This window comes from Nerophis ophidion, linkage group LG14 (assembly GCF_033978795.1).
Source record: "Nerophis ophidion isolate RoL-2023_Sa linkage group LG14, RoL_Noph_v1.0, whole genome shotgun sequence".
In the NCBI taxonomy this organism is placed as follows: Eukaryota; Metazoa; Chordata; class Actinopteri; order Syngnathiformes; family Syngnathidae; genus Nerophis; species Nerophis ophidion.
The window spans coordinates 45,559,426-45,581,925 of record NC_084624.1 but is presented as its reverse complement, the minus strand read 5'-3'; the positions used below and the strand labels follow the sequence as shown (position 1 = coordinate 45,581,925).

Genomic DNA, 22,500 nt, shown 5'->3' with positions numbered 1-22,500 from the left:
GAGGGGAGGAGTATATTTACCGCTACAAGTCACCAAGTCAAGTATTTATATACTGTATATATATATATATATATATAAATAAAAGAAATACTTGAATTTCAGTGTTCATTTTTTTACACATATACACACATAACAGTCATCTACTCATTGTTGAGTTAAGGGTTGAATTGGCCATCCTTGTACTATTCTCTGTCACTATTTTTCTAACCATTTACATGTACATTAGATGGCATTATTGTCCTGTTTAAGAGTGTCACAACATTGCTGTTTACGGCAGACAAACTGCTTTACGTTGGACGAAAACGTGACTGCTGTTGTTGTGTGTTGTTACCGCAATAGGAGGACTTTAATGAAACTGCCTAACAATAAACCCACATAAGAAACCAAGAACTCCTTCTACAGTTATAACGTCATTGGGCAGACACGCTGATTGTATTGTGGGAAAACGGACGCGAAAACAGGCTGTCCTCACTCAGGTCCGCATGGAGCTGGAGGGGGCGTGGCCACCACCTCCGCTTGAATTTCGGGAGAAAATTTGTCCCGGGACGTTTTCGGGAGAGGCGCTGAATTACAGGAGTCTCCCGGAAAATCCAGGAGGTTTGGTATGTACGGCACACCGGACTGATCAGTGGTTGAAAAACACTGATCTACACAAATTGTAATATATTGTTGATTTTGGCAACTTTCAACAGTCTTCTTTGCTCACTTTGTACTGAAGCATATTTCTTCACATTGACTGACTTCTGGTAGATGCCTTCTTTCAGGTGCCCGCCTGCCAAAATCAATGGTAATAAAAACACATTTGTTGTCGGGAATCAGTGAAGAAGACGCTTTGGATCCTGTCCAAGTCCCCGTTGGCAGGGAACCATCAAATCCTGACGAAGCTCCAACGCCATTAATCAGTCAGGGTTTTTCATACAATAATCATCACGGCCTATTATTGTTGGATCCCCAGGTGTTCTGGACGAAGACGAACATTTGGAGACGATTATATTTTATCGGGAACACAAAGTAAGACCGAGCTTGCGCGCTAGAAATTGCAATTTGTTACAAAACTGCGTATAAAAGCGGGGAAAATGTTGGATGATACTGTCAAAGTTAGTCTGTGATGCAGAGTAGGAGGCAGGCATTGCGTGAGAAAACATGATTTAATTAAACACTAAGACAAAAACAAACCATAAGGGTACCAACAAAAGGCGCGCACAAGGCGGATAACAAACTTGGCTAAGAACAAAAACACTTACTGTGACACGACGGAACTATGGCATGAACAGAGTGGACAGAAGTAGACAAAGCTACAAGCGACAAGACAGTAAGACCGAGCTTGCTCGCTAGAAATTGCGATTTGTTACAAAACTGCGTATAAAAGCGGGGAAAATGTTGGATGATACTGTCAAAGTTAGTCCGTGATGCAGAGTAGGAGGCAGGCATTGCGTGAGAAAACATGATTTAATTAAACACTAAGACAAAAACAAACCATAAGGGTACCAACAAAAGGCACGCACAAGGCGGATAACAAACTTGGCTAAGAACAAAAACACTTACTGTGACACGACGGAACTATGGCATGAACAGAGTGGACAGAAGTAGACAAAGCTACAAGCGACAAGACAGTAAGACCGAGCTTGCTCGCTAGAAATTGCGATTTGTTACAAAACTGCGTATAAAAGCGGGGAAAATGTTGGATGATACTGTCAAAGTTAGTCTGTGATGCAGAGTAGGAGGCAGGCATTGCGTGAGAAAACATGATTTAATTAAACACTAAGACAAAAACAAACCATAAGGGTACCAACAAAAGGCGCGCACAAGGCGGATAACAAACTTGGCGAAGGACAAAAACACTTACTGTGACACGACGGAACTATGGCATGAACAGAGTGAACACAAGTAGGCAAAGCTACAAGCGACAAGAAAGTAAGACCGAGCTTGCTCGCTAGAAATTGCAATTTGTTACAAAACTGCGTATAAAAGCGGGGAAAATGTTGGATGATACTGTCAAAGTTAGTTTGTGATGCAGAGCAGGAGGCAGGCATTACGTGAGAAAACATGATTTATTTAAACATTAAGACAAAAACAAACCAAAAGGGTACCAACAAAAGGCGCGCACAAGGCGGATAACAAACTTGGCTAAGAACAAAAACACTGTGACACGACGGAACTATGGCATGAACAGAGTGAACAGAAGTAGACAAAGCTACAAGCGACAAGACAGTAAGACCGAGCTTGCTCGCTAGAAATTGCGATTTGTTACAAAACTGCGTATAAAAGCAGGGAAAATGTTGGATGATACTGTCAAAGTTAGTTTGTGATGCAGAGCAGGAGGCAGGCATTGCGTAAAAAAAACATGATTTATTTAAAAACTAAGACAAAAACAAACCAAAAGGGTACCAACAAAAGGCGCGCACAAGGCGGATAACAAACTTGGCTAAGAACAAAAACACTTACTGTGACACGACGGAACTATGGCATGAACAGAGTGAACAGAAGTAGACAAAGCTACAAGCGACAAGACAGTAAGACCGAGCTTGCTCGCTAGAAATTGCGATTTGTTACAAAACTGCGTATAAAAGCAGGGAAAATGTTGGATGATACTGTTAAAGTTAGTTTGTGATGCAGCGCAGGAGTCAGGCATTGCGTAAGAAAACATGATTTATTTAAAAACTAAGACAAAAACAAACCAAAAGGGTACCAACAAAAGGCGCGCACAAGGCGGATAACAAACTTGGCTAAGAACAAAAACACTGTGACACGACGGAACTATGGCATGAACAGAGTGAACAGAAGTAGACAAAGCTACAAGCGACAAGACAGTAAGACCGAGCTTGCTCGCTAGAAATTGCGATTTGTTACAAAACTGCGTATAAAAGCGGGGAAAATGTTGGATGATACTGTCAAAGTTAGTTTGTGATGCAGAGCAGGAGGCAGGCATTGCGTAAAAAAAACATGATTTATTTAAAAACTAAGACAAAAACAAACCAAAAGGGTACCAACAAAAGGCGCGCACAAGGCGGATAACAAACTTGGCTAAGAACAAAAACACTTACTGTGACACGACGGAACTATGGCATGAACAGAGTGAACAGAAGTAGACAAAGCTACAAGCGACAAGACAGTAAGACCGAGCTTGCTCGCTAGAAATTGCGATTTGTTACAAAACTGCGTATAAAAGCGGGGAAAATGTTGGATGATACTGTCAAAGTTAGTTTGTGATGCAGAGTAGGAGGCAGGCATTGCGTGAGAAAACATGATTTAATTAAACACTAAGACAAAAACAAACCATAAGGGTACCAACAAAAGGCGCGCATAAGGCGGATAACAAACTTGGCAAAGGACAAAAAACACTTACTGTGACACGACGGAACTATGGCATGAACAGAGTGAACAGAAGTAGACAAAGCTACAAGCGACAAGACAGTAAGACCGAGCTTGCTCGCTAGAAATTGCGATTTGTTACAAAACTGCGTATAAAAGCGGGTAAAATGTTGGATGATACTGTCAAAGTTAGTTTGTGATGCAGCGCAGGAGTCAGTCATTGCGTAAGAAAACATGATTTATTCAAAAACTAAGACAAAAACAAACCAAAAGGGTAGCAACAAAAGGCGCGCACAAGGCGGATAACAAACTTGGCTAAGAACAAAAACACTGTGACACGACGGAACTATGGCATGAACAGAGTGGACAGAAGTAGACAAAGCTACAAGCGACAAGACAGTAAGACCGAGCTTGCTCGCTAGAAATTGCGATTTGTTACAAAACTGCGTATAAAAGCGGGGAAAATGTTGGATGATACTGTCAAAGTTAGTTTGTGATGCAGAGCAGGAGGCAGGCATTGCGTAAGAAAACATGATTTATTTAAAAACTAAGACAAAAACAAACCAAAAGGGTACCAACAAAAGGCGCGCACAAGGCGGATAACAAACTTGGCTAAGAACAAAAACACTGTGACACGACGGAACTATGGCATGAACAGAGAGAACAGAAGTAGACAAAGCTACAAGCGACAAGATAGGTAGTGGTGACATCAACACGACAGGAGCGACAATAATCCAGCACTGACTGGAGGACAAAGCAGGTAAAAATAGGAGTGGGCTGATTAACACCAGGTGTGGCCAGGTGCCAATCAGCCACAGCTGAGGGGAAACAGCGATCGGGGAGAAATACATTTTAGCTGGAGATGTCCGATAATATCGGTCTGCTGATATTATCGGCCGATAAATGCTTTAAAATGTAATATCGGAAACTATCGGTGTCGGTTTCAAAATTATTGTTATGTTTTTTTGTTTTTTTTAAAGTAAAATTTATGACTTTTTAAAACGCCGCTGGGTACACGGACGTAGGGAGAAGTACGGAGCGCCAATGAACCTTAAAGGCACTGCAAGTCACATTATATCATCGGCTTTTCACACACACAAGTGAAAGCAAAGCTTACTTGGTCAACAGCCACGCAGGTCACACTGAGGGTGGCCGTATAAACAACTTTAACACTCTTACAAATAAGCGCCACACTGTGAACCCACACCAAAACAAGATCGATAAACACATTTCGGGAGAACATCTGCACCGTAACACAACATAAACACAACAGAACAAATACCCGGAACCCATTGCAGCACTAACTCTTCCGGGACGCTACGATAAACACCCCCGCTAATAGGGTGAGAGTCCAGTCCATAGTGGATCTAACATAATATTGTGGTTGTCCAGTCCATAGTGGATTTAACATAATATTGTGGTTGTCCAGTCCATAGTGGATCTAACATAAAAGTGTAAAAGTCCAGTCCATAGTGGATCTAATATAATAGTGTGAGAGTCCAGTCCATAGTGGATCTAACATAATAGTGTGAGAGTCCAGTCCATAGTGGATCTAACATAATAGTGTGACAGTCCAGTCCATAGTGGATCTAACATAATAGTGTGAGAGTTCAGTCCATAGTGGATCTAACATAATAGTGTGAGAGTCCAGTCCATAGTGGATCTAACATAATAGTGTGAGAGTCCAGTCCATAGTGGATCTAACATAATAGTGTGAGAGTCCAGTCCATAGTGGATCTAACATAATAGTGTGACAGTCCAGTCCATAGTGGATCTAACATAATAGTGAGAGTCCAGTCCATAGTGGATCTAACATAATAGTGTGAGAGTCCAGTCCATAGTGGATCTAACATAATAGTGTGACAGTCCAGTCCATAGTGGATCTAACATAATAGTGTGAGAGTTCAGTCCATAGTGGATCTAACATAATAGTGTGACAGTCCAGTCCATAGTGGATCTAACATAATAGTGTGAGAGTTCAGTCCATAGTGGATCTAACATAATAGTGTGAGAGTCCAGTCCATAGTGGATCTAACATAATAGTGTGAGAGTCCAGTCCATAGTGGGACCAGCAACACGTGTTTCCCTGTGATCCCCTGTTGTTCCCTTTGCCTCCCTGGATTGCCCTTTTGGATTCTCGACTCTCGCTCTCCTTGGGTCACCTGCCTGCCCCACGGACTTCCGTATTTCTTCGCTCTCGTTCAATATTTACAGTAACACTCAACAACTAATCTACACACATAGTCTTACACCATACACACTTGGATTTTGTCACGCTCCATTTCCTTGGTTAGTTTAATTATTATTGTTTGTTTATCATATATATTGTCTATATATAATAAATACTTAGAACTATTCCGCACTCTGGTGTCTGTTGCCGTCAACTCCCCTCAGACCTTACATGACACAATATTTTTAAATAAGTGCAGTTCCTCTTTTACCACCAATAACCGATATTTATGTATGCATGTATGGAAATTAAAATTAGTATAACTTTAACAGTTCACTAAATGTATACACTCTAACACAAAATAGACACATTTATTGCAAAAGGAGCGATAATGTTAACTTATATTTCTTTATAGTTTGGAGTACAAATACACTTCTTTCTACGAACCCCGTTTCTATATGAGTTGGGAAATTGTGTTAGATGTAAATATAAACGGAATACAATGATTTGTAAATCCTTTTCAACCCATATTCAATTTTATGCACTACAAAGACAAAATATTTGATGTTCAAACACAAACTTTAATTTTTTTGGGCAAATAATACTTAACTTAGAATTTCATGGCTGCAACACGTGCCAAAGTAGTTGGGAAAGGGCATGTTCACCACTGTGTTACATCACCTTTTCTTTTAACAACACTCAATAAACGTTTGGGAACTGAAGAAACTAATTGTTGAAGCTTTGAAAGTGGAATTCTTTCCCATTCTTGTTTTATGTAGAGCTTCAGTCGTCCAACAGTCCGGGGTCTCCGCTGTCGTATTTTACGCTTCATAATGCGCCACACATTTTCCATGGGGGACAGGTCTGGACTGCAGGCGGGCCAGGGAAGTACCTGTACCCTTTTTTTACGAAGCCACGCTGTTGTAACACGTGCTGACTGTGGCTTAGCATTGTCTTGCTGAAATAAGCAGGGGCGTCCATGAAAAAGACGGCGCTTAAATAGCAGCATATGTTGCTCCAAAACCTGTATGTACCTTTCAGCATTAATGGTGCCTTCACAGATGTGTAAGTTACCCATGCTTTGGGCACTAATGCACCCCCATACCATCACAGATGCTGGCTTTTGGACTTTGCGTCAATAAGAGTCTGGATGGTTCGCTTCCCCTTTGGTCCGGATGTTACAATGTCGAATATTTCCAAAAACAATTTGAAATGTGGACTCGTCAGACCATGAACACTTTTCCACTTTGCATCAGTCCATCTTAGATGATCTCGGGCCCAGAGAAGCCGGCGGCGTTTCTGGATGTTGTTGATAAATGGCTTTCACTTTGCAGGGTAGAGCTTTAACTTGCCCTTACAGATGTAGCGACAAACTGTATTAGGTGACAGTGGTTTTCTGAAGTGTTCCTGAGCCCATGTGGTGATATCCTTTAGAGCATGGGTGTCAAACTCTGGCCCGTGGGCCAAATTTGGCCCGCCATGTAATTTATTTTGGCCCTTGAGACAATATTAAATTAACATTAGAGCTGGCCCGGCGGTATTATACAGCGGTGGTGCATTCTAATACTTGCCAACCCTCACGATTTTCCCAGGAGACTCCCGAATTTCAGTGCCCCCCCGAAAATCTACCGGGGCAACCATTCTCCCGAATTTCTCCCGATTTCCACTCGGACAACAATATCGGCGGCGTGCCTTAAAGGTACTGCTTTTAGCGTCCTCTACAACCTGTTGTCATGTCCGCTTTTCTGCCATACAATCAGCGTGCCGGCCCAGTCACGTAATATATGCGGATTCTATACACACACACACACAATCCAAGGCATACTTGGTCAACAGTCATACAGTTCACATTGAGGGTGGCCTTATAAACAAGGTTAACACTGTTACAAATATGCACCACGCTGTGAACCCACACCAAACAAGAATGACAAACACATTTCGGGAGAACATCTGCACTGTAACACAACATCAACACAACAGAACAAATACCCAGAACCCCTTGCAGCACTAACTCTTCCGGGACACTACAATATACACCCCTGCTACCAACAAACCTAGATTTTGCATGTCACTCTATGTTCAATTTTCAATGCAAAACTTGTTTGGGTCCCTATTAAAAAGTTAAGTTCTTCGACTTTGGCCCGCGGTTTTGTTCAGTTTAGAATTTTGGCCCACTTTGTATTTGAGTTTGACACCCCTGCTTTGGAGATTGATGTCGGTTTTTGATACAGTGCCGTCTGAGGGATCGAAGGTCACGGCCATTCAATGTTGGTTTCCGGCCATGCCGCTTACGTGGAGTGATTTCTCCAGATTCTCTGAACCTTTTGATGATATTATGGAGCGTAGATGTTGAAATTTCTCGCAATTGCACTTTGAGAAACGTTGTTCTTAAACTGTTTGACTATTTGCTCACACAGTTGTGGACAAAGGGGTGTACCTCGCCCCATCCTTTCTTGTGAAAGACTGAGCATTTTTTGGGAAGCTGTTTTTATACCCAATCATGGCACCCACCTGTTCCCAATTAGCCTGCACACCTGTGGCATGTTCCAAATAAGTGTTTGATGAGCATACCTCAACTTTATCAGTATTTATTGCCACCTTTCCCAACTTCTTTGTCACGTGCTGCTGGCATCAAATTCTTAAGTTAATGATCATTTGCACAAAAAAAAACAAAGTTTATGAGTTTGAACATCAAATATGTTGTCTTTGTAGCATATTCAACTGAATATGGGTTGAAAAGGATTTGCAAATCATTCTATTCTGTTTATATTTACATCAATCAATCAATCAATGTTTATTTATATAGCCCCAAATCACAAATGTCTCAAAGGACTGCACAAATCATTACGACTACAACATCCTCGGAAGAACCCACAAAAGGGCAAGGAAAACTCACACCCAGTGGGCAGGGAGAATTCACATCCAGTGGGACGCCAGTGACAATGCTGACTATGAGAAACCTTGGAGAGGACCTCAGATGTGGGCAACCCCCCCCACCCCCGCCTCTAGGGGACCGAAAGCAATGGATGTCGAGCGGGTCCAACATGATACTGTGAAAGTTCAATCCATAGTGGCTCCGACACAGCCGCGAGAGTTCAGTTCAAAGCGGATCCAAGACAGCAGCGAGAGTCCCGTCCACAGGAAACCATCTCAAGCGGATCAGCAGCGTAGAGATGTCCCCAACCGATACAGGCGAGCGGTCCATCCTGGGTCTCGACTCTGGACAGCCAGTACTTCATCCATGGTCATCGGACCGGACCTCCTCCACAAGGGAGGGGGGGACATAGGAGAAAGAAAAGAAGCGGCAGATCAACTGGTCTAAAAAGGAGGTCTATTTAAAGGCTAGAGTATACAGATGAGTTTTAAGGTGAGACTTAAATGCTTCTACTGAGGTGGCATCTCGAACTGTTACCGGGAGGGCATTCCAGAGTACTGGAGCCCGAACGGAAAACGCTCTATAGCCCGCAGACTTTTTTTGGGCTCTAGGAATCACTAATAAGCCGGAGTCCTTTGAAGGCAGATTTCTTGCTGGGACATATGGTACAATATAATCAGCAAGATAGGATGGAGCTAGACCGTGTAGTATTTTATACGTAAGTAGTAAAACCTTAAAGTCACATCTTAAGTGCACAGGAAGCCAGTGCAGGTGAGCCAGTACAGGTGTAATGTGATCAAACTTTCTTGTTCTTGTCAAAAGTCTAGCAGCCGCATTTTGTACCAACTGTAATCTTTTAATGCTAGACATGGGGAGACCCCAAAATAATACGTTACAGTAATCGAGACGAGGCGTAACAAACGCATGGATAATGATCTCGGCGTCTTTAGTGGACAGAATGGAGCGAATTTTAGCGATATTACGGAGATGAAAGAAGGCCGTTTTAGTAACGCTTTTAATGTGTGACTCAAAGGAGAGAGTTGGGTCGAAGATAATACCCAGATTTTTTACAGAGTCACCTTGTTTTATTATTTGGTTGTCAAATGTTAAAGTTGTATTATTATCTAACACAATTTCCCAGCTCACATGGAAACAGGGTTTGTAAAAGCACTGATGTCAGACATGGTTGACTTCCAAATATATGTTGACAGACATTCTGACCAATCGACCCCAGAAGAGGGGGAGTGGCCATGCAGCGCTTCGTTGGGCGTAAGTGGCGTGACCGAGTCCTGGTTGGCGTGTAAACGCACAGCAGGACTATCACATGACCGCAGCGTCCAATGTCAGCTTGTCACACCAAAAGATTGCAAGATTGCAAGTTCCCAACATCTCAGGAAGACAAATTAAGGGGGAAGGTGATTTACGCGCACGTAAAAGTAGTCCCAATTTCCAGTCGTGTTATCGGAAAGTTGTTTTTTTTTTTTTTTGAACATGCGAGGCAACTCAAGAGAATACTTCAGGGAAGCGCAGGCCTCCAGACGGTGATTAATCATCTCCTGATGGCTCCATGTTGACACTACAGTTTGTCCTAATGAATCCACTCCTTAGCGTGGCCAAACAAGCCAAGACATACAGTACTTCAAACCTTTTTTATTTTATACACTCTTGATAGACACTTAAAAGTCAATCTTCTACAAAACCCCGTTTCCATATGAGTTGGGAAATTGTGTTAGATGTAAATATAAACAGAATACAATGATTTACAAATCCTTTTCAACCCATATTCAGTTGAATATGCTACAAAGACAACATATTTCATGTTCAAACTCATAAACATTTTTTTTTGTGTGCAAATAATCATTAACTTTCGAATTTGATGCCAGCAACACATGACAAAAAAGTTGGGAAGGGTGGCAATAAATACTGATAAAGTTGAGGAATGCTCATCAAACACTTATTTGGAACATCCCACAGGTGTGCAGGCTAATTGGGAACAGGTGGGTGCCATGATTGGGTATAAAAACAGCTTCCCAAAAAATGCTCAGTCTTTCACAAGAAAGGATGGGGCGAGGTACACCCCTTTGTCCACAACTGCGTGAGCAAATAGTCAAACAGTTTAAGAACAACGTTTCTCAAAGTGCAATTGCAAGAAATTTAGGGATTTCAACATCTACGCTCCATAATATCATCAAAAGGTTCAGAGAATCTGGAGAAATCACTCCACATGGCCTGAAACCAACATTGAATGACCCTCTGACGGCACTGTATCAACAACCGACATCAATCTCTAAAGGATATCACCACATGGGTTCAGGAACACTTCAGAAAACCACTGTCACTAAATACAGTTGGTCGCTACATCTGTAAGTGCAAGTTAAAGCTCTACTATGCAAAGCGAAAGCCATTTATCAACAACATCCAGAAACGCCGCCGGCTTCTCTGGGCCCGAGATCATCTAAGATGGACTGATGCAAAGTGGAAAAGTGTTCTGTGGTCTGAGGAGTCCACATTTCAAATTGTTTTTGGAAATATTCGACATCGTGTCATCCGGACCAAAGGGGAAGCGAACCATCCAGACTGTTATCGACGCAAAGTTGAAAAGCCAGCATCTGTGATGGTATGGGGGTGCATTAGTGCCCAAGGCATGGGTAACTTACACATCTGTGAAGGCACCATTAATGCTGAAAGGTACATACAGGTTTTGGAACAACATATGCTGCCATCTAAGCGTCGTCATTTTCATGGACGCCCCTGCTTATTTCAGCAAGACAATGCCAAGCCACATTCAGCACGTGTTACAACAGCGTGGCTTTGTAAAAAAAAGAGTGCGGGTGCTTTCCTGGCCCGCCTGCAGTCCAAACGACGTGTCTCCCATATAAAATGTGTGGTGCATTATGAAGCGTAAAATACGACAGCGGAGACCCCGGACTGTTGAACGACTGAAGCTCTACATAAAACAAGAATGGGAAAGAATTCCACTTTCAAAGCTTCAACAATTAGTTTCCTCAGTTCCCTAACGTTTATTGAGTGTTGTTAAAAGAAAAGGTGATGTAACACAGTGGTGAACATGCCCTTTCCCAACTACTTTGGCACGTGTTGCAGCCATGAAATTCTAAGTTAATTATTATTTGCAAAAAAAATATATAAAGTTTATGAGTTTGAACATCAAATATGTTGTCTTTGTAGCATATTCAACTGAATATGGGTTGAAAGGGATTTGCAAATCATTGTATTCTGTTTATATTTACATCAAACACAATTTCCCAACTCATATGGAAACGGGGTTTGAATTTATTTTTGTACACTATCTTCATATATTTGATACAAATATACCAGCATAACATTTTGTCAGGATATTTTTATTATTAGACGTGAACATCACGTGCGCCTTTCTTTATACAGCTAATGAGAGTCAAATTGGACAAAATTAAGTAAATAAATAAATATTTTATCAACTATTTAAATGTGTCGTTAATTCATCCATCCATATTCCACCGCTTGTCCCTTTTGGGGTCACATCATAATTAGAATTAAATACAAAAATATGTCATTATTTTATTTAACGTGAAAGTACATTTATTTATTTATTTAATTGTTGCTCACTTTATGTCATTATTAAATTAGTTATTAAATAGTATATGATCTAATTCAGGGATCCTCAAACTACTTTATTACCAGAGATGTCCTGGTAATAAACATGTTGCATCCTTGTAACTAATTTAGACTTATGTTTGCTTTTTCTCTGCCTGTGGTGTTTTAGTTCCTGTCCCGTGCCCTTATTTTGTAGGGTCCACTTCCCCGATGCCGTGCACAGGCTTCCACACCTGCTGCCTTATTGGCAACCAGGAAATAGCAGGTTGCCAATCAGTCTCATATTTCACTGACCTCCACACTGGGACGGGTCATTTCTTCGCTTACCGTATTTCCTTGAATTGCCGCTGGGGCGCTAATTAATTTAAAACCTCTTCTCACTCCGGCGCTTACCAAAGGCATGCGGTAAATTTAGGCCTGCGCTTATAAATTTGAGTGTGATGTAAGGATACCATCATTAAAGCACATTTAATAAAAAAAAACTTATTATGGTCTTACCTTTACTTATAAATGAAGTCCATGCGCAGCTCCTTCTGATCAAAAGCATCGATAACTTGTTTATAGAAGTCTTCCTTATCTTTCTTCAGTTTTAAAAGTCTCTCTCGAGATCTTCCTTTATTACTTCCTGCTTGGATTGAAAGTCCAGTTTAGAAAACGGTTTTATTTTAGATATGTAATCCTCCATGTTAAAAGTGCAAGCGAGAGGAAAAAATAAACGATCGCTGCTTGTTGTCACTTCTTCTGCAGCCGAGTAGTCGCAAGAAGGATCACTAGCACCCTCTACCACCAGGAGGCTGGAGTCATTTAACGACTCATATTTGACACACGCAGCTACGGTATATTAATAAAACATAGCTGCTTACCGTTCTTTTTAGCATATTCAATAGCTTGGACCTTAAATCCTACTGAATAGCTCTTAATCTTTTTCCCTTTATGCGATTTCAAATGATTGAAATCAGCCTCCTCCATTTTGAAAATGATGACAGGTGAAGTGTCACTCGTGACGTGACGAGTTTGACCCTGCGGAAATTCTAGGCAGGCGCATACTATATACCCGGTGGCAATTCAAAGAAATACGGTTCGCGTGTTGTTCCGTGTTCAAAAGAAGTTCCGTGTCTTGTGAACTTACATGTGCACTCGCCTTCTTTTGTTTTTCTCCACTGTTTTCCCGAGTCAGTTTCCTGTTCATTTCTTCTCTCCTTTTGTTTATACTAAATAATTCTCTTTTACTCACCGTCTGCCTTCCATCTCTGTATCTTGGGGTTGGCATAGCTCGGTAGGTAGAGCGGGCCCTGCCAGCAACTTGAGGGATCTGGGTTCGATCCCCGCTTACGCCACCCTAGTCACTGCCGTTGTGTCCTTGGGCAAGACACTTCACCCACCTGCTCCCAGTGCCACCCACACTGGTGTACATGTAACTTAGATCTTATAGTCACTTGTCACGACTCGGACTATAAGGTGGTTGTTTTCCCGAGAAGCAAGTGAACTTGGACCGGAGATGGCGTGAAGGTAGAGACATCTTTTTATTTTAACACTAACTAAAAACAGGAACAAACAAAAAGCGCTCACAATGGAGGTACCAAACTTGGCTATGGGAACAAACAAAAACTTGCACTCAGGCAAAACTATGGGCATAAACTAAAACTTGCACAACGGCAGAACTATGAATAACCAAAACGATAACACTCACTGTGACCGAAACAAGGGGCATGGATCATTAGCATGGATAGCAAGGTGCGTAGCAGGTGATGGACGGTGATCGGTATTGATGTTGCCAGAGTGAACAACAGAAACAGACAGGCTTAAATAATACAGTGGTGATTAGTGAAAACAGGGGCGTGACATGAGGACAAGGTAAAAACTAAGTAGTTGGCATGGTGATAAGACAAACAAGGAAGTGCAACAACTAGAAACGATGGAGTCTTAAGCAAAAAAAGAACATAACTAAACAAAAACATGAACAAACATGACATCACTAGAGAAAAGCGCTACATAAATATAGTTCACTTTATCTTTGGGGGGGGGGGTCACGCCGCAAAGCTGTGATGCAGCTTCCGGACAAAACTGGCAGTTCAACCGTAAAAATACACTATATTGCCAAAAGTATTTGGCCACCTGCCTTGACTCACACATGAACATGAAGTGCTATCCCACTCCTCACCCATAGGGCTCCATATGATGTCGGTCCACCTTTTGCAGCTGTTCCAGCTTCAACTCTTCTCTGAAGGCTGTCCACAAGGTTGCAGAGTGTGTTTATAGGAATTTCCCGCCATTCTTTCAAAGCCCTAAGTATTACTTTTGGTCTATAAACACTGTAAAATAAAACTAATGTCGATTTTACGGTAAAAAAACAACAACTGACAGTTCAGTTGCCAAAAGATGTGTGTCCACCTTTTGCATCTATTCCAGCTTCAACTCTTCTCTAAAGGCTGTCCACAAGGTTGCCGAGTGTATTTATAGGAATTTTCCGCCATTTCCTCTAAAAGCGCAACACTGATGTTGGTGGAGAAGGCCTGGCTCTCAGTCTCCGTTCTGATTCATCCCAAAGGTGTTCTATCGGGTTCAGGTCAGGACTCTGTGCAAGCCAGTCAAGTTCATCCACACCAGACTCTGTCATCCATGTATTTATGGACTTTTGCTTTGTGCACTGTCATGTTGGAAGAGGAAGGGTCCGGCTCCAAACTGTTTCCCACAAGGTTAAGATTGATTGATTGATTGAACATTTTATTAGTAGATTGCACGGTACAGTACATATTCCGTACAATTGACCACTAAATGGCAACACCCGAATACGTTTTTTAACTTGTTTAAGTCGGGGTCCACGTTAATCAATTCAAAGCATGGAATTGTCGAAATTTTATATTGTAGCGTCCCGGGAGAGTTAGTGCTGCAAGGGGTTCTGGGTATTTTTCATGTTGTGCTACGGTGAAAAATGCGTTTGTCATTCTTGTTTTGGTGTGGGTTCCCATTGTGGCGCATATTTGTAACAAGTGTTAAAGTTGCTTATACGGCCACCCTCAGTGTGACCTGTATGGCTGTTGACCAAGTATGCCTTGCATTCACTAGGGATCGGGCCAGCACGCAAAGGTTTATTGGCGCTCTGTACTCCTCCCTACGTCCGTGGCCAACACCACGTACAGCGGCGTTTTAAAAAATTCATACATTTTACTTTATGGAACCGATTACCGATAATTTTTCAAAGCATTTATCGGCCGATAATATCGGACGTCTCCAGTTTGAAGATATGTTCGTAATCCTCGTTCACGGGTCCGTGCAAACAACCAGACCCCCCGACATATGCACAAACATCACTTCAACACACAAATAGAGGAGCTAACTCTGCCGGGAAAAGGAAAGAGAAAGGAGTCGGGGTGCAAAGGTGAGTTTATGGAAATATGATACCTGGAAAGACGCACCCCTTTCTTTTTCTTTTTTTTTCTCTCTCTCTCTCTCTTTCTTGAGCTCTATAAGAATGTCTCACCTGCGCAGGTAGGACAAACCAGACGACCTACAAACCACACAGGTGAGCACCTTGCATTACTACCTGAGCCATGAGCATTTCAAAGACAAATAGCCATTTTTTGCCTGCATATTTGTTTCATTTTTGTGTTAAATTTGGGATAATATTAGATGAATAATGGATTAGATTTATGTAGTGTTTTTTTCTACCATGAATTGATTAACGTAGATGATTATCGAAGTCACAAAGTGCATTATTTTTTTCTTAACATGCCTCAAAACAGCAGCTTGGAATTTGGGACATGCTCTCCCCGAGAGAGCATGAGGAGGCTGAGGTGGGCGGTAGGGGTGTATATTGTAGCGTCCCGGAAGAGTTACTGCTGCAAGGGGTTCTGGGTGTTTGTTCCGTTGTGTTTATGTTGTGTTACGGTGTGGATGTTCTGCCAAAATGTGTTTGTCATTCTTGTTTTGGTGTGGGTTCACACATTTGTAACGGTGTTAAAGTTGTTTATACGGCCACCCTCAGTGTGACCTGTATGGCTGTTGACCAAGTATGCCTTGCATTCACTTACTTACCATGAATTGATTAAGGTGGACCCCCAACTTAAAGAAGTTGAAAAACGTATTGGGGTGTTACCATTTAGTGGTCAATTGTAGGGAATATGTACTGTACTATGCAATCTACTAATAAAAGTTGCAATCAATCAATCAATTCTAGACCCTGAAAGCGCCTCACAGAGATTCTAAGAACCCATCCTTCAGTCAAAATATAGCACTTTTTTTTCCAATGTAGTGATGTGAATTATATTTATATAGCGCTTTTCTCTAGTGACTCAGAGCGCTTTACATAGTGAAACCCAATATCTAAGTTACATTTAAAGCAGTGTGGGTGGCACTGGGAGCAGGTGGGTAAAGTGTCTTGCCCAAGGACACAACGGCAGTGACTAGGATGGCGGAAGCGGGAATCGAACCTGCAACCCTCAAGTTGCTCTACCAACCGAGCTATACCGCCCCACATCTCTAATTGATTTGTGTTACTTGGATACTATCCACTTACTTACCTATTAGTATTACTTTTGGTTTATAAACACTGTAAAATAAAACTAATGTCGATTTTACGGTAAAAACAAAAACAAAAAATGCCTGTTTTGCACAGAAAATTGCTTTAGTACTACTGTTATTTTTACACTAAGCTGACATTTTTTTTTTTTTACTGTTAAAGCCAATCAATCATATTTTTTTGGACAGTTGAGGGTTTTTGTCGTATTTTACAATTAGCTACGCTGCAAAAAGTCAAAAACAAGAAAAAAAAAATACAAAAACGAGGGGTACTTTATTTGAATTAAGCAAAATAATAGAACAAAAAAAAAATCAGCTTGTCAAGACTTTCCAAAAACAAGTAAAATTAACTAACCTCAATGAAGCCAAAAATACCTTAAAATAAGTATATTCTCACTAATAACAAGTGCACTACTATTTGTCTATTGTTTCATTGAAAATAAAACAGCAAAGTCCATTTGGCTGTCATCTGTTTTAATTATGAGACACAATTGTGTCAAAGTCATGATTTATTTTTATTTTTCCGTGCTTAAAAAGTAGTTTTATACTTGCATCAGTTGATATTCTTGTTTCAAGCATGTTTTATTCAATAAAAGTCATCAAATCTAATAATAGTAATATCTTACTGTAAATAATTTAGGACCAAAACACTTAAAACAAGTAAAAGACTCGAACATAAAATCTGCTCAGTGAGAAGAATGATCTTAATAGACAGAAAATAAGTAAATATCACCCTTATTTGACATATTTCACCTTACTTAGATTTCACTTTTGCAGTGTAGTCTGAGCATTTTATTTCACTTTATTAAGCTATTTATTAAGCATACTATACACCAGGTGTGCTGTTTAACAAAAATACATTTAGCCTACTTATGAACTGATAATAAACCTTTATTGTAAAGACATTCCTGTTTATTAAAAGTATGTATATGTGTAGTACGTTAAGGTATGTAAATTATCATAAAGACTTCTCTCTAGTAAGAAGACTTTGCAATTGGAAATAAACAAAAGCAAATGATTCAATCTTTTTTCTTTTTTTTTTAATGATGTACATGAACCACGTTTAAATGAGGTTTTAATTGTGTTTAAAGTCGCATAACAGACCAAAAAAAAAGAAGCTTTTAAGGGCTGCATTTGGCAAACATCCCGCAGGTTGACCACCTATCATTAGTAGTGAAGTGAATGGTATTTACATAGCGTTTTTCTCTAGTGACTCAAAGCGCTTTTACATGGTGAAACCCAATATCTGAGTTGCATTTAAAGCAGTGTGGGTGTGGCACTGGGAGCAGGTGGGTAAAGTGTCTTGCCCAAGGACACAACGGCAAGCGGGGATCGAACCTGGAACCCTCAAGTCGCTGGCACGGCCCACTCTACCTACCGAGCTATAACATTAAAAATAATAATAGTAAGATAAAGCATAAAACCAAGATATTTGCATGCAAGTATATGACATATGTTGTGTTTGTTCAAATATATAAATACAAACCCCGTTTCCATATGAGTTGGGAAATTGCGTTTGATGTAAATATAAACGGAATACAATGATTTGCAAAGACAACATATTTGATGTTAAAACTGATAAAAAAAAAAAATTGGTGCAAATAATCATTAACTTTAGAATTTGATGCCAGCAACACGTGACAAAGAAGTTGGAAAAGGTGGCAATAAATACTGATAAAAATGAGGAATGCTCATCAAACACTTATTTGGAACATCCCACAGGTGTGCAGGCTAATTGGGAACAGGTGAGTGCCATGATTGGCTATAAAAACAGCTTCCATGAAATTCACAAACAAGGATGGAGCGAGGGTCACCAATTTGTAAGCAAATTGCCGAACAGTTTTAGAACAACATTTCTCAACGAGCTATTGCAAGGAATTTAGGGATTTTACCATCTACGGTCCGTAAAATCATCAAAAAGTTCAGAGAATCTGGAGAAATCACTGCACGGAACCCCTCATATTACGGACTTTTGATCCCTCAGGCGGTACTGCGTCAAAAACCGACATCAGTGTGTAAAGGATATCACCACATGGGTTCAGGAACACTTCATAAAACCACTGTCAGTAACTACAGTTGGTCGCTACATCTGTAAGTGCAAGTTAAAGCTCTACTATGCAAAGCCAAACCCATTTATCAACAACACCCTGAAACGCCGCCGGCTTGGCTGGGCCCGAGCTCACCTAAGATGGACTGATGCAAAGTGGAAAAGTGTTCCGTGGTTTGACGAGTCCACATTTCAAATTATATTTGGAAACAGAGGATGTGGTGTCCTCCAGAACAAAGAGGAGAATAACCATTCTGATTGTTATAGGCGCAAAGTTCAAAAGCCAGCATGTGTGATGGTATGGGGGTGCATTAGTGCCCAAGGCATGGGTAACTTACACATCTGTGAAGGCACCATTAATGCTGAATGGTACATACAGGTTTTGGAACAACAAGTGATGTGCACGCCAGCTTTCTGAGGGATCGCTTGTGCACGCCAGTTTTCCGAGACTCTGTATTTAGTTAGCGCAGTTAGCATGAAGCAGGGCTTTTATTGTGAAGATAGGAAATGTGCAGTCGGCCTTTAGAGTTTTGACGGAAGGTACGGCGCGAGAGTCTGTTGAAATAAAAATTGTTTCTCGCCTTCCTCTCGGTCATATTTTCATAATAATGATCTTGCAGCAGCCAGCGTCATCTCACAAGACCCTCCGGTACCGTGAATGTCATTTAAGTGACGTCTTGATGATCACTCATTTTTAGGTCTATTTTTTTAAAAGCCTGGCTGGAGATCGACTGACACACCCCCCGCGGTCGACTGGTAGCTCGCGATCGACGTAATGGGCACCCCTGCTCTGGACAATACGGACACTCAACAACAGCACATTATTTGCGTATTATTATTACAGCACCATACTTGCCAACCTTGAGACCTCCGATTTCGGGAGGTGGGGTGAGTATATTTACCGCTACAATTCACCAAGTCAAGTATTTCATATACTGTATATATATATATATATAAAATAAATACTTGAATTTCAGTGTTCATTTATTTACACATATACACACATATAACAGTCATCTACTCATTTTTGAGTTAAGGGTTGAATTGTCCATCATTGTTCTATTCTCTGTCACTATTCTCTGTCACTGACACACCCCCCGCGGTCGACTGGTAGCTCGCGATCGACGTAATGGGCACCCCTGTGTTACAGAGGACAAGGAAACGGGATAACACTGCTACGGTATGAAAAAAGGGTAGAATTTAATATTAAATAAGCTCGGCTTCTTCCTACTCCTTTTCGGACGTTCTATAACGAAACAACTGGAAATACGCGATGCCTCACATTGTGTCGCATGTGCACGTTCCAAATAAACTGACCCGAGTTGAACTTTCAGAGAACTGGATCAGGGTCCAAAGTCTAACGACGTCAGCAAATAAAGTGTGAGATAATAAATGGATCATTTCATTTTCTTGTTTTTCCCTCCGCAGATTTGCAGCCAATCAGAGTTGATCATGCATCCCAACACGCCGCTCGTCCTCCTGGTATTATCTTGTCTCTGCCTGGCCATGGCACAAGGTAAAGAGGAAAAAAAAGACAAAGAAAATGGTTGTGTTGCTTTTTATTACGGCCGAGCAACACAAGCGAGGTGTTTTTTTTTTTTTTTTATTACCCCGGTCAGGGGACTTTATAACTTCCTGGTAGTCGTGCAAAAAAAACAAGTGAAATGCTCATCACAATTAAACCAGTCTATTTATTACTATCATTTTTATTGATAGTAATTATTTATTCAGCACATTTTTCTATGCGCTGTATTCAAAATAACAATATTTTACATGAACAATGACTTAGAATTTGTGATGCAACTTTTGCATTGCATGTACCTAATGAAGTGTCTTGTGGGGTTTAAAACTAAACAAAAAAAATATATATATATATTTGCTATTTAAAAACAAAGCTATAGTAATGATTTTTTAAATTTCCTTTAGTTGGAAATTAATTGTTGACAACAACCAAAACTAATATGATATTGATATTTATGTAGTATTGTTTTTCTATGATCTAGATACATATTAAATTAAATACACATGCCAAATAATTGATTTGGAAAAAATAATAATTGCATTTTTATTTTAAATAGTTTTATTATTTATTTTAAATAAATATATCAACAAAATGATCAAGGAATTTAATTGTTGACAACAGCAAAAACTATTATGATATTGATATTTATGTAGTATTTTTTTATGATCTGCAATTATATTAAATTGATTAAATATGCAGAATAATTGATTTGGAAAAAATAATATTAATTAGTTTTTATTTAATGTAAATAAATATATCAACATAACGATCAAGGAAATTAATTGTTCACTACAATAAAAACTTATGATATTATCATTTATGTAGTATTTTTTATGATCTACATTTATAGTAAACGAAATAAATATGCAAATCAATTGATTTGGAAAAAATAATATTAATTTAATTCTAAATTGTTTTATTATTTAATTTTAATAAATACATCAACAGAATGATCAAGGAAATTAATTGTTGACAACAACAAGAACTATTATGATATTGATATTTATGTAGTATTTTTTTATGATCTACATTTATATTAAATTGAAAAAATATGCAAAATAATTGCTTTTGAAAAAATAATATGAATTTCATGTTTATTTTAAATAGTTGTATTATTTAATTAATTAATTTAAATAAATATATCAACAAAATGATCAGGGAAATTAATCGCTGACAACAACAAAAAAACTATTAGGATATTGATATTTATGTAAGATTTTTTATGATCTACATTCATATTAAATTAAATAAATATGCAAAATAATTGATTTGGGAAAAATAATAATTACATTTTTATTTTAAATAGTTGTATTATTTAATTTTAATAAATATATCAACAAAATGATCAAATTAATTGTTGACAACAACAAAAACTAATATGATATTGATATTTATGTAGTATTTTTTATGATATACATTTATATTAGATTAGATAAATATGCAAAATAATTGATTAGTAAATACTATTAATTTCATTTTTATTTTAAATAGTTTTATTATTTTATTATTTTATTTAAATAAACATATCAATATAATGATCAAGGAAATCAATTGTTGACTACAATAAAAACTATTATGATATTAATATTTATGTAGTATTTTTTTATGATCTACATTTATATTAAATTAAATAAATATGCAGAATAATTGATTTGGAAAAAATAATAGTAATTTCATTTTTATTTTAGAAAGTTGTATTTCATTTAAATAAATACATCAACAAAATGATCAAGGAAATTAATGGCTGAAAACAACAAAAACTATTATGATATTGATATGTAAGTAGTATTTTTTATGATCTACATATATATTACATTAAATAAATATGCGAAGTAATTGATTTGGAAATAATGATATTAATTTAATTTGTATTTTAAATCGCTTTAATTATTGTATTATTTAATTTAAATAAATATATCAACAAAATGATCAAGGAATTTAATTGTTGACAACAACAAAAAAAGTATCATGATATCGATATGTATGTAGAATTTTTTATGATCTACACATATATTAAATAAAATAAATATGCAAAATAATTGATATGGAAAAACTAATATATCAACATAATGATCAAATAAATTATTATTAACTGACAATTTTATTTTAAATAGTTGTATTATTTTAATATTACATTTTCCTGAGGGAACTCTCCTGAAGGAATCAATAAAGTATTATCCATCTATCTATTTACCTAAATACTAACTAATTTGGTTGCGAGAAATAATAATATTTATGCTCTCTTTGATCACATAAAAAGAAGGAACATGTGTGGCATGTACACGATGATAAAGGAATCTTGACATGAATTGTTTTGTTGTTGTTTACTATGATTTTGAGGCCAAATTAAGTGTCTTTTATGTCCTTCAGTGTCCTACGACGACTGCTGCCTGTCGTACGTCAACAAGCTGGACAAGAAGGTTCAAGACCGAGCCGTCAAGTACAGAATTCAGCAGACGGACGGC

The 22,500-nt window shown here is 38.9% G+C and overlaps 1 protein-coding gene across 2 annotated transcripts in view; it reads left to right on the top strand.

The window, feature by feature from the left end:
* The first annotated feature begins 15,399 nt into the window (after positions 1 to 15,399).
* ccl25a (chemokine (C-C motif) ligand 25a) overlaps positions 15,400 to 22,500 on the top strand; it is a 10,473-nt gene continuing 3,372 nt past the window's right edge. For both annotated transcript variants that reach the window (XM_061920863.1, XM_061920862.1), the window contains exons 1-3: positions 15,400 to 15,471; positions 19,942 to 20,029; positions 22,406 to 22,500. The exon at positions 22,406 to 22,500 is cut by the window's right edge and continues 23 nt beyond it. In XM_061920863.1, the coding sequence (XP_061776847.1) occupies positions 19,966 to 20,029; positions 22,406 to 22,500 (159 nt within the window). In that variant the 5' untranslated portion in view covers positions 15,400 to 15,471; positions 19,942 to 19,965. The remainder of the gene's footprint in view (positions 15,472 to 19,941; positions 20,030 to 22,405) is intronic.